Source organism: Aptenodytes patagonicus, chromosome 1 (assembly GCF_965638725.1).
Source record: "Aptenodytes patagonicus chromosome 1, bAptPat1.pri.cur, whole genome shotgun sequence".
In the NCBI taxonomy this organism is placed as follows: Eukaryota; Metazoa; Chordata; class Aves; order Sphenisciformes; family Spheniscidae; genus Aptenodytes; species Aptenodytes patagonicus.
This window is the reverse complement of record NC_134949.1, coordinates 160442070-160455484: the sequence shown is the minus strand read 5'-3', so window position 1 is coordinate 160455484 and position 13415 is coordinate 160442070. Positions and strand designations below refer to the sequence as shown.

Sequence of the window (13415 nt, the reverse complement as noted above, 5' to 3'; positions counted from 1 at the left end):
AGATTTTCTGAATGTTTTTGCAGTACATAAACCTTTAAAGAAAAAAGTTAACAGGGCAAATACACAATATACTAACAAACAGTATTAAACTAACTGCTAAGAGTGTGTGAGAGGCTATTTTGCACATAGTGTTGCTTTTGCATTGTTTTCTGTATTTATTCACCGGTGCAAGGTGTAAATTTGTTGTAAAAAATAACTACACGCTAGATAAAGTGTACAATTTGGGGTCATCTGACAGAAGCGTGATAAATACTTTAATATATCAGATATAAATGCAATACTAATGTAGCACACTGGTATCACTTAAGTAAAATAAACTTTATTACTAGACATGCAAAACATCTTGGGCTTCATTACAGTTGAACATGTCTAGCTGTCTTTTAATCAGGTGTCTGCTGTTTTAACTTTTCTTTCTGACATTAGTATCTATGTTTACTGGTCTAAGTTAGTTAACTAAACACACAACAATCAACAACAAAAAAAATACCTCACTTACTCTATTTGCGCACCATGAGCCACAAGGGCACTTATGGAATCCATACTACCAGACCGTGCTGCTTTATGAATAGGAGTTTCACCAACATAATCCTGTAAAGACAAACTACATTTTGTCAAGCATAATCTTTCTAAAAATTAAAATCTTATTTTTACATTACTCACTTTAATTAAGAAGCAGATATATAAAAGCAGCATTTATTAGCTAGCAAATGCATCAGGTACTTTATTATTATTTTAAAGTTTGCAGTAGGCCGTCACGTACATTAGATATTTAGCAAGAAATAACGCTAAGGGCATCTAACTTACAAGGTAAGCCTTATCCAATAACTAGGCAATCAGCAGTCATATTCAGCAAAACTTATTAAAAACCCCTGCAACATACCACCGTAACAAGTCACTCTAACACTTTTATTTCCTAGCACTTTTGTTTCCGAAGATGTTGGACTGAGCAAGCCATCTTGAATTCAGAAGCAGCATGGCCAAGTTTGCGGGCCTACATTGCTTTCAGATCTTGCTGACACACTTACGCAGTACTGCACTGCACCACAAGTACTCACCAGGTGAGGAATATGGATGCATCGCTCTACTGTAATATAAGCATGCCCAGAGTTCACAGGCCAGCTCTCTCCTGGGACATACACATTGACTCATGTCCTATATGCTTTTCTTTTCCGACTATCCATTTACGTTCCATTATTGTTAACCAGCACGTCCAATCATTTAATCTTTTCATATTATGTGCAAACATACTGGGAGTAGTGTACTGCTTTTCAGGCAACTCCCCTCTACAAACTATCTTTGCAGATAAAAGGAAGAATCTGCAGCAATTTTACAAATGCAACTGGCAAGCAGCAGGTAAATACCATGATCTACAGGCTGCAAATGAAATTCAGTACTTGCAATTAACCATTAGTATTAAGAACCACAGAGAAGAATCTGTAATGAAATATGGCCTTGAAGTAGCAAGTAAATATTCAGCTACTGGTTTGTTATGCGATTTAATTATCACAGTCCTCAACACTTTCAATGCATGGCAAGTTGTTTTTTCCTTTCTTCCCCATCCTCTTTCTCTCCAAATTTTTGACAGACTTCACTTGTCTGCTCCACTGATATTAAACATGTACTAACTGTATGTGCCTAATTTTTGCTTCCCCATTCCTTTTATTAAAATACCAACACTAGCTATTAAAGTAACACAGCACCTTTACTGACTTGCCAGTCTTCATACACAACGGTGTGAAATACATCAGGTACTTTAGTTCACACCTAACTCTACAGTACTGGTTATGCTTTAGCTCTAATTGAAATGTGAATATATTCAAAATATGATCATACTATCATCTTGATAGGTAGAAGGTAGCAAGTGTTTTAAATTGTCTGCCAAGCTTCTGAGAAATTAAATCACATCTTTTAGACCATGTAAATGTAACTTGAAGATGAATTTTGGATTATGTTATATACTCTCCATTTTCTACTTGCCAATTTTATTTAATGGTAAAATATTTTTATAACAAGTCAGAAATTCACTGAGGGTAAGCCAGTTTACCAGTGCTTAAGACATATATTCAGCCAAACAGTGAACCACTTAGCACCCCCAGCAGGGAACAATAATGGTACCAGACAAAGTTTACCTTCTTATAAACTAAGGAAAATTGCTGAGGCTGATACAAAGTTTGGGGACAGAAAAAAGCAGAAAACTCCTTGGAGTCCTAAGTGATTCTTAGGCCTTCTTCCAAAATGGCTGTCTGTAGCTGATTAATAGAAGACTGCTTTTCAATGAAGTGTATATAGTTTCTCCTATTTATAACTTTTCTTGAAGTTTCAGGAAGACAGAGGTGTTTAACAGAGGACACAATTTTATTAACTGTCATACGTGGAAATTCATTTGGCACTTATTTACCCAGGAAGGTTTTCTTCATCGTGTAATACATTTTCCCATCATGGAAGCTGTCTTCGATTCATCATTTTGTTATTGTTTCCTTTCCCCCCTACCTTTTGTTAAAGAGGTAAAAGTGTAGAAAAGAAGTGATTTGCCTCTTTTGTTCAGCATTAGTATTTATAGTCCCAACCCTAACTTAAAAAATAATCATTCAATATAAGGTTCAGTTTAGGGAAAGGAAGCTCAACTAGCCATGCATATGACAAATATGACAAAAATCTTTACTAGCCCCACAAACCTAGCATGTTGCCCCACAAAAAGATCTAGAGAACTTAACTATGAAGTATTGCTGTGGGGAAACGCTCAAAGGATGAAAAAAGACCCTTGCAAAAGGACTCCTCACCACTGCATTACAAGAATAAGCTAAGCTTATAGCAGTCAACAATCCTGTCACCAACAACCAGAAAAGGGTTAGTATCTCAGAAGAGAATATGTGTCTTGAGAAAGGCTTCTTTCAGTCACTGGCCCAGAAAAGCATGTCTCTTCTCTACAGCTAAGGAACTGAGAAAATACTTAAGAGAATGACAGACTATATGGATTTAGATTTTTTTTTATAGCATTCGTTTTAATTATGGCACCTAAGTTTGTCATCACTAATGTTATCTTCTTTTGAAGTTCTCCTATGGGACCAAATCTATTTGCACTGAAATAGTTTCTAAAATAGTCTCCTAGCTCTACGAAGAAGAATTCTTTCTGGGTTATGAGCTAGACTGAAAGGGGAAAAAAAAAGTTATCTCCCACTGAAAAATGGCTTTAAAGTTTACTTGTTTTTCAACACATCCAAAATCATGCATAAAGAGGAAAATAAAGTACTTCACGAGGCTCAAAACAATTCTGTTTTGATTCAACAATTGGAATGGATGGCACCAAACAGAAAAAGCAATTTAACAGAGATTTTTCCAAGAAGCTTCTGAGAACAGTTTGGGGTCTAGATTGCTAGCACATTTTCATGCATAAGACACCTCTTCCCTATCTCTTTTTTGGCTATGTGGAGCAAACTAAATTATTTTATTTTGAGGGGCTCTACAAATTCCTAATTATCCTTGACAATCCCTCATAATCCTTCTAATTGTCCACAGTTCCCGTATGTGCTTCAGTCTGACATAATCCCTTCTGTAATAATATTCCAGGAAGGGAAACATCAGTAACTTGTACTGGCCTTTCATCTAGAGCAGAACTTTTCAGGGTCCCGTTCACCCTTCTAATGTAACGCTGCACCAACAGCCCAAACTTGTCTCACAATCCAGAAGTTGCATTGTAAAGAAAAAAATGAGCAGGAAGACCAATTAGGTTTTATTAATTTAGCATTCAAGATAACACAAGTTTCTTTGCTTCTATGGAGACTAAGTATTTTGTGTACAGTGCTCCTGAAGAGATGACAAAGAGAGTCATGAGGCATCATAGGCACATTTATTTTTTGCAACTCACTGCCACTGTCAAATGTCTTCCTCCTTTCCCTTGGAGGAGCACGACTATACTTTTGCAAAGACAAGGGCAGTCTTCTCTAGCTTGGGGTCATGACTAGATTACCTTTGACTTCTATTTCATTTTACTGAGTAAGCATCTAGTTTCCTTCCTTATTCTCTTTTTATTTGTGGCTGAAGAGTCTTTTGCTTTTTTGACTTAAATTTTCTCAGTAAATCTATCTCAGCTTGATTAATCAGTTTGCATTTCCTCACTATGCTGCTTAACCTCAAAAGACATTTCCTCTACTGATTAAATATTTTTCCTCAAACTCTCTGCTTATTCCCAGGCCTCTTTTAGACGTGGTTATTTTTTTCAGTTCAGTCCAAAGCCATTTTTACTCTATTTTCCTGCTTTCTGTCTTTTTGGGATCCAAATTTGTGTTGGCTTTAGGATCTTTGTTGAACTTAGAGCAAATTTCCCATTTTGTTCTCCAAGTTCCAAGTGCCTGGATATGATTCAGTTAATTTCACTCACTGGTACCTTTACACCCCTGTCATTTAAAAAAAAAAAAAAAAAAAAAGTTACTTACCTGTAAGTATTTCTTTTTAAAACAAAAAGCCCCCATTCACATTTACACTGAAAGCTTTCAACTATGTGTACTGGTCTTGTCTGGGATAGAGTTAATTTTCTTCATATTAGCTGGTATGGTGCTATGTTTTGGATTTGTGACCAAAGCAGTGTTGATAACACACCAGTGTTTTAGCTATGAGTGGGCTGGGGGTGCACAAGGAGCTGGGAGGTGACACAACTGGGACCGCTGACCCAAACTGACCAGAGGAATATCCCATACCATATGACATGATGCTCAGCAAAAAAAGCTGGGGGGGTGGAGTTTGCCAGGGCTGTCATTGCCTGGGGACTGGCTGGGCATCAGTCAGCTAGTGGTGAGCAATTGTGGGATTTTTTTGGTTGAGGTGTGGGGTTTTCAAAAATTTTTTTATGATCACTTCATTTTCTTGGCTTTGTTTTTCTTTGTTTCCTTTTTTACCTATTCAACTGTCTTTACCTCCACCCACGAGTTTTCTCACTTTTCCCTTCCGATTCTCTGCCTCAAGCCACGAGGGGGGTGGGTGTGTGGGTGTGCGTGTGGAGCAAAATGAGCAAGTAGCAATTGGTGTTCAGGTGCCTACCGGGGGCTAAACCACAACACTATGCACTTGTAAAATGCTTCTAGTATAGATATCCGACTAAGACACAGAAGCACTATTTTACCTGACAACAAATAAAAACTAACTCCATTCCTTAACTCAACTGACTGCATTTCAAGTTCTATCAGCTAATCACATTTCCACAAGCTGTTCAGATTTCTTAGACCCAGCACCCTACCCTTTCTGAAGCCAAGAAGTAGAAGCTGGAGAATACTGAGCATTTTTTTCCTCATTCTTTGCTAAAAATGCTTTGAATTCATGATGGTTTCTCCTGAATTTTGAGTACAGATGAGAACCAATGGAATATTTTTATCTGGATTTAGTCCAAATTGTTGTTTAAAATACAAAACTGTAACATACCAAAGGAAGGAGTGTCTTCTTCCTCCCCACCAAGGATATCAGCGTGTTTACAGTTCTTGCTAGCATGGGTAGTCTAACCCTCCTAAATCTATCTGCCATCACTGCCACATGATGGTAACTGGCTGGATGAAAAATAAGTTGGCATCACCTGTAAGGATGCAGTATTTCTTATCCCTTAAGACAGGCCACACAAAACTGGTTTTTTTTGGCCAATCAACACAGGCAACATACAACAGAATGTTTACTATGCTGAGGCTACAGGGAAAATATATTTAAATGAAGTAATAGGCTTTTTAATCAAGAAGTACTTCGCACTGTTACAGTGAACTACAGCAGGCAGGTAGATGAGTGCAGGTCTTGAGTCACATTATTAAGAACTATTAGCAGGCACTGCCCACTGAAGGAAAAAAATAAATAACAGGACTTCCTCTTGAGTCCACTGCTGGGCAGAAATAGGCAGGTCATTGCTTGACACTTCAGCTTTCTCCTGTGAGTTTTTATGGTGATCCTGGGGGGGAAGAACTGCCCACCGATCATAAAGAGAGAGAGATGGTTTAGCCAGCACATACAGTTACGTAACAGGGCTGGGCATCACAGGATATACTCACGGAACTTATCTGGGGAGCAAGGTACAGCTGGGACAAGCGGTTTTCAGCATTTGTCCTTCATTGCTGCTGCCTGAGAAATGTCCTGGGCAACTGTCACCAGCACTGAGATATGCATTTCCAAGTTTTCCTAAACTTCAGGGCAGGCAGCATGGGCTACAACACAATACCTCAGGGCAGATATGAGAAAGCGTGCATGCAAATTCTACTGAGTACCAGAGGTTTACGTTAAGACTGAGAGACTCGAGTGGATTCCTTTTCAGAAGCTATCCTTTTCTTTTTCCAGAGGTGATGGGTTAGTCTGTAGCCAATGACCAGGAGTCAGTTTGGAAGGAAAGTTTTACTAGTTTAAATATCAAGTATTCCCAGATCTTTCTCAGCATGTGTTTTGTATCCAGTGTCCATGGAACACTTGTCCTCACACAAGCATTAGCCAGTGACTATGTCTGTTTGAAGTACAGCATCAGTCAGCGAGCTGGAAGGAATAAACAAAATACACATCAGGAAATAGTGCTCCAAAAGCTCAAAAGTGTGGGTGGAAGCCCTAGATGATCACCTGAAAGTGCTTGGAAGTTAAATAAGGAACCAAGATCATTTATTAAGCAGTTCAAATCAAACAAGGATAGTAGAATTTGACTGCAATTCAATAAACAGCTGGAAGGAATTGGGGAGAGCAAAGCATGCATTATGCTTTACATAGCCATGTATGAAACACTCCAAATATCCGTGGGATGAGTTTGCTGCTACAGGTATCACCAAGGTACATGGTCTAGCTTTCAGTGCTCGTGCATGTGAAACCAGTGTGACTGACCAGTTGCATCCTAACAAAGAACTTAAGAGACTTTTTTGATTCTGCTACCATTTTAATTAACCAGCACTATCATCTTATTTTATCATCGAACCAAATCTAAAATACCTCTTCTTGTATGGTCAACTGATATTTTGTGGGGGCAAAAAAGTTATGACGTTCAAGTGTAACTTGAGCCTACCATTAACAACATACAAGGCTTCCACAGTGTCACCTCTCAGTACTATCTATATTAGTGTCCTTTGCTTGTCAATACCCAAATCTGCCCTTAGAAGTCTATGGGATACTATCACCAGTATCTCATTTGAAAACTTGAGAACCACAGTACTCTTCCTCCTGTGGAGGACCACAGATCTATTATTTGGATTTGCTCTGGTGACACGCCATCAATTTATAAAGACTCCTGAGTCACTGGCTAGTCTTGGTGACTTCTTTAAGCTGGAATGAGTTTCCTGTCTACTTTTAACTGCGTATCATACCGCCTTCTGCTTTCCTTTACAGTCATCTGCATGTTGCCCTCAGCCCATGGAGAGATCCTTCTGTACTCTTCTCCTCTTCTTTTGGGGGCTAGCTGCTACTTTCTTCTTTGCTATAACCTTACTCACTAGATGTGATTTTTTTCCCCCCCATCATGTTCCAGGACAGCAAGCTTGGTCTTCAACTCCATTTCAACCTCACTGGTCAGTTCTTCTCTTTATCCTCATAGTTGGAAACTTTCATTCTTCTCACTCATTCATTTTCATTCATTCTTCTCTTCTCATTTAGCAGATATTTGTAAATCTTTATTCTGTGCATGCCATGTTTCCTCTCTAATCACCGTTTCTTTACATTCTTACCTGGTCTCCAGATGCATTTATAGTTCTTGTATTTTCTCTTCTGAAGATTCTACCACTACGGAGCAATAACTTATTGCATAAGTTACTTTTGTCAGGTATCAAGGAGAAGATGCGATCTATAGCCTCTGCATCCAGTCACCTTCATTGTTTCTACAATTCTCCTGGTGTCTCACAGCTGTTCTCAATGCACCAGCCTTCTTTTCTGAAAACTCAACACAAACTTCCCCATTTCTTATTTTTGCATAGATTAAAAAAAAAAAAAAAAGAACCAAACTCTAAAAATGCAAATGTTCAACTTCTTCAGCAGACTTAGCTTAACTCTACTGCATATAAAACAGAGTCTGGCCATTAAATATTTTAAGAAGAGTATGATGCAAGATTTAACAGACCAGACGTTTTACAGATGCTGTGCTATATTACAGCTTTTAGTAAATGCATATGCTGTAGTATTAATTACTCTCATAGAATATTATAAATAATAATTTTGAGTACTGTTATAAAGGCACACATTATGCATGCCCAGCACATGTAATAGATCCATTCAGTACTGCAAACGTTTTCTGCAAAAGCATGATATTTTTAAGCACTCGATTCTGTTACTGTACCAGAGTACAACAGTCCTTTACAGGAATTTTGCTATATTAATGCACTCTCTGCTACCAAATAAATAGTTGTAATGGAAAATTTTTTATATATATATATAAAAAATTTTTTTTAAAAAAATCAGCCATTCATTCTTTGTTAGTAAACTACATGTTTCTGATCTATTTGCAGGAAGTTACTAGAAAAGCTTTAGAAATAATCTAAAAGGGGAAACAGTATGAAACTAGATGCACCTTAAAATAAACCATGGCAGACCTTACTAGGCAGATGTATGACTAAATCATGAAGTACCACAAAGGTCTCATGGTTCTGTAAGTAGCGGTGAATTTTTCAATTCTTCGCATACTAAATAAGTAAGATATTCCTCACTAGCCTTTTTTCCCCTAAAGAGGCATTACAATACCAGAGTATTTGCTAATGCTGCCAACACCAGAGCAGCATACCATTTTGTTCAAGAAGCAACAAGATGTAAATTCCTAAAATAAATGTTCTCCAAACCTTTAGTGGCTTAAAGGACATTTATTAGTCCTATCTCTACTATAATGAAAAAGGTCTGTAACTGATAATTAAGTCATTTGACTTCAGCTGACGTTAAAAAAAAAGGATCTGTATGTGAATGTAAGGATCATATATGTAGTAAAAAGGGACCAAGACACTCATTCCAAAACTATATGCAGACATGAAATATGCGTGAATCCATACCTGTTTGTTTATGTTGGCCCCCACTTGAATCAACCAATTCAGGCACTGTGGATGTCCTCCAAAAGCAGCAATGTGGGCTGGTGTTTGAGCAAAACGTGTTGTACTGGCATTTACAGAGGCTCCAGCTCTTACTAACTGCATTAGGCACTCCAGCTTTAAAGACATGAGAGAATAAAACCAAAAATGTTACACAGATGTGCTATGACAATTAGCATGTGCTAAATAAATAAATAAATACATAAAACCTAGAGAAGCTAAACTTACTAGTGAGACTACATGGATGCAAAACAAGAGAGAATATGAACATTAGGATTTCCCCCCTCCTCTGGCCATAGGCCATACCTGAAAAGTACTTAATTCTCACCCCCCAAACCAAATTCCAACATTTATTTTCAGGATGGGGGAAAAGACGGCATAAATACTTCAGAGCTGACTACAGGAGCTATTTGGCTGACTTTTGTTGGGGGTGGGGGGAAAGAGCTCTCATCCAGCAAAGCTGCAAACGATACTAAACAGACATTATTAGATAACGTTTGCCAAAACAAGAGTGTTGTTAGGAGATACATAGATGTATTCTCAGGAGAGTTTAGAGGAAGGTAAATCAGAAAAACACAAGAAAGATTTTAAATTTCTTTAATGTTTTCTTAGAGTGACAGAAGCAGATTACTAATGAAAACTAATACTGTTAATACTATGCTAAATCTATAAAAGGAATAAATTCTTTTCACTGTTTTCCTGTTATTACAGTTGAAGAGCTGTTAAAAACAAAATAGGTTATGTGTTTGTGGCAATACCAAAAAAGAAAAGCTCTTTGTTTTAAAAAAATGCAGTTTTTTGTCACACTCTGTTCTGACTTTTCTTTTCCCACCATGCTAACCAGAAGTGTCAGATATCCAGCTACTATTTTTAAAATGTTCCTAACATCACATTTGTAGAAGCTAGGCAAACCACAGCCATGATGACCTCAACTTTCAAAATAGCAAAAAAAAAAAAATGCTCCTTTCCTGTCACACAGTAACATTGTCTTTTTGTTGACAGGAAAAGGAATGCACTATGCTAAAATAAACAGTTTAGTCTAGGCTTCCATTTATTGTGGTTAGAAAACAAACACCACTGCACACACATGCAACAGCAAAACAAAAAACCACCACACTGACTCAGGGCATTGGCTCATATAAAATAAAAATCTACAGATCAGTCTCTCACAGTTAATGTTTGTTAGCCATACCACAGCTATGGAATAATCATAAAGAAGTGATCGAGTTCAATTGTTTCCTCCCCCCATATAGTTCAAACATATGCGAACCCTATCCTTCAGGATATACAAAAGTACTTTTTTGGACTGTAATGGACTTGCCACTAGACATAGATGTACCATTAACTCACTAATTACATGATGTAAATGTGCAAGGGTGAGGGTAACCGAAATATTACCGTATTAATGAATCTAGCTCCACAAACCTCAACATTACCAAAGACGAAATACCTTTTCAAAAGCAAACAAGCACTTTTACTGCAAAAAAAAAAAATTATATAAAAAAACTAGTCTATTTGTAATATTTGTAATTCTAATGGTAGACTACCCAAATACATTTTGTCTTTGCTAATCTTACACTTTCCTTGGTGTTCACATGCTAGCACATCTAATATTGCTGTTAACCCTTAATAATTATTAATAATTGTAACACTGTAATTATTAATAAGCGATGTGATGGAAAAAAACTCCAGCTACACCAAGAGATTCCTCTACTATAACTGCAAACAAAAATAAAGTTTAGCCAGTTTTTAAAACAATAGACTTTTAATAGAATTAATTTGAAAACACTTTCAGACAAGCATTACAACTTCAGGAAAGAATAGTATTTCCTGCACAGAAACCAGGCTGAAAGAATTTCCATAATTAGACAGGCATTATAGCCCATCAATTGAAAGGGGAAAAACATTGGAACTGGTTCACCAGCGTCATCTTGCACTATTTAAATCTACTTTATAAGACGGCTAGATGTCATGATTATCTCTACAACTTCATGTTTAAATGTTGGGGTTGTTTTTTTTTTTTCTTGTGTGCTTCCTCCCCCCCCTTATCTCTTACAGGGTTTTAACAATGAAGACAACATTTCATCCCATTAAAAGCTTAAGTATGGATCTTTCTCCATCATGGCTGTCAGAAAAACCTGCTTCTTCCAACATTATGCTAGAATGAGGTAAATTACTGCCGTGGATAGGAAAAGTCAATATAAAGAAAAACAATACTTCACTTGATTATTTACACTTGAGATCAGGACACACAAGTCTGCTTTCATTAAATAACCTTTCAGAAGATATTTTCCACTGTATTGTTATAGCTAAAGCAGAGGTTAAAAAGATTTAATGAAGAAGACAGGCCTCCACACAGGCCACAACACTGGCAAAATACCAAGGAAGAGACAGGCATTTTTATCTGTACTACTTTTGTTCCAAAAGAAACAGAATGTACGTACTACTATTTTGCTTCCTATAACGTAAACAATCAAATGGCAAAAATAAAAGTAGAAGAGTACAAGCAAATAAATGTGGTCAGAGAAAATAAAAATACACATGCAAGTGGTTAAAAAGAAAAATGAAATTAAGGTTAGTATAAGACAAAGTGAATTAACAGCAACTTTGTTTTTTATGCAAGCCCTTCATTTTCTACCTCTCTGTAGCTTTTTAGATTGTTAACAATTTTACATTCTGACCCATCTTCTCAGAAATCTGCAGAATGCCGGTGTAATTTAGGGCACTATATAATTAACTCTAATTTGAATACAGCAACTCTAATGGGAATTAATTTACATCTCAGGATATGAGCACTTCTCTGCAGTCAGGGAGTATCCTGAAAATGCAAACTCCACCAGATACTCAACACAGCAAGTAAATTTGAACTTGCTACTATCTCCAAAAGAATGTCCATACTGTCATTAAAACTCCAGATATTACAACCAGAAACACCAGTTGTAATATCTACCATTTTCAGTTGACTTTGCTGGTATTTTACTTACTACTTGCAAGCTGTACGAGTATGTTTCGGAGTAAGCAATTCAAGAATACTGTGTTTTCATTTTTAGTCTTAAGATGCTAGTACCAATAAAAATGCAGTATTAGCTTTTTGGGGGAATACTGATCTATCTTTCCTCTTTCACATATTCATTTCTAACGGAACTTGACTGTTGAAGCTACTTCCTTACTGCAGCACATCTGCAACTGCGTGCGAGAATGTAGTCCTACATAGCTTTATTCTAAAATGATTTTGTACCGTCCTTTGATATAACGAGGGCTTTCTTCTATGTTCAAATTGTGCAATAGGTAAAGGGAAAGAAACATCTCTATACTGCTAAAGTTCACCAACCCTAGACCAATGCTTGTGTGTGCATGCACAGGCCTGTGCATGTGTACGAACTGTTTTAGATTTCACCGCTTACAACAAGTTGTTCCACAAGGACTTCTTCCGGAAAGGAACTGAATCAGTTTTGTCATTTCAGACTCCTACAGTGCTGCAGTTGAAACCAATACATGTCTGGTGGACCATGCTGCTAAACGGCCCTCTATCAGAAGGACAGCCGTGAAATGTTCTGTCACCATTTAATTTCTTTCAGGAAAAGAAAAACAAACGGGTAAAAATCCCACAAAATCAAGAAAAACAAAGAAGTGAAGAGGGAAAGAGTCGTTCAGTAACTACTAATGAACATTTCAAAAATTAATGTTTTAAAACTCTGATACTTTGAGAAATAGAAGAACTCTCCATGTAAAGTTTTGATGAATCTGAACTTGGAAAAAACCCCATAAATAAGAACACAAGACATGCATACGACTGTCCCCTAAGAGCAGCTATTGTTTCACTGCTGGCAACTGTCTATTAACTGGTGAAAGGTAGAAGTATAACTATGCCACACAAACACGAAGTCAGTCGAGTTTGGGGATCCAATTACATTACTGTAACTTTTTCAAGTGTGTTGTATAGTCTCTGGCTCAGAGAAAGGAACACTACCTAACGACTATAAAACATGCAGATAACTTCCATAAATTTAAATTGCCTAGACCTTGTCACAAGGTTTTTGGCAAAGTACGTATATGCAAAGCTGTATAAAACCCATTTATAGCCTATGTCCTCTTTGCAAGTCTCATTTCACTTGCCGTATTTTTCCCCCCCTTATATGCAACAACAACAAAAACACATATCAAATTTTGCTGATACCTAAGAATAAACATGGCAAATATAAACACAGTATCTTGCAGACTGACTTGTTCCCTTTGTTAGCTGTTTTTGCAAGAGTCTCTTCAACAGAGACTAGAACATACACAAAAACTCACATAACCTAGGATGGTTAGTAGAAAGCTGAAGATGCTTAAAGGAAAAAAATAAAACAACACACACACTTGAAAGACAAAAGCAAGACCGCCACAAGTATGTACCGAAGAGAAATTCTTATG

General features: G+C 37.1%; 1 protein-coding gene across 3 annotated transcripts in view; it reads right to left on the bottom strand.

The window, feature by feature from the left end:
- Positions 1 to 13415, bottom strand: part of ANKRD10 (ankyrin repeat domain 10) — a 38572-nt gene that overhangs the window by 23009 nt on the left and 2148 nt on the right. For all 3 annotated transcript variants that reach the window (XM_076360930.1, XM_076360937.1, XM_076360947.1), the window contains exons 2-3: positions 8967 to 9119; positions 497 to 588 (exon numbers count right to left, since the gene is read on the bottom strand). In XM_076360930.1, the coding sequence (XP_076217045.1) occupies positions 497 to 588; positions 8967 to 9119 (245 nt within the window). The remainder of the gene's footprint in view (positions 1 to 496; positions 589 to 8966; positions 9120 to 13415) is intronic.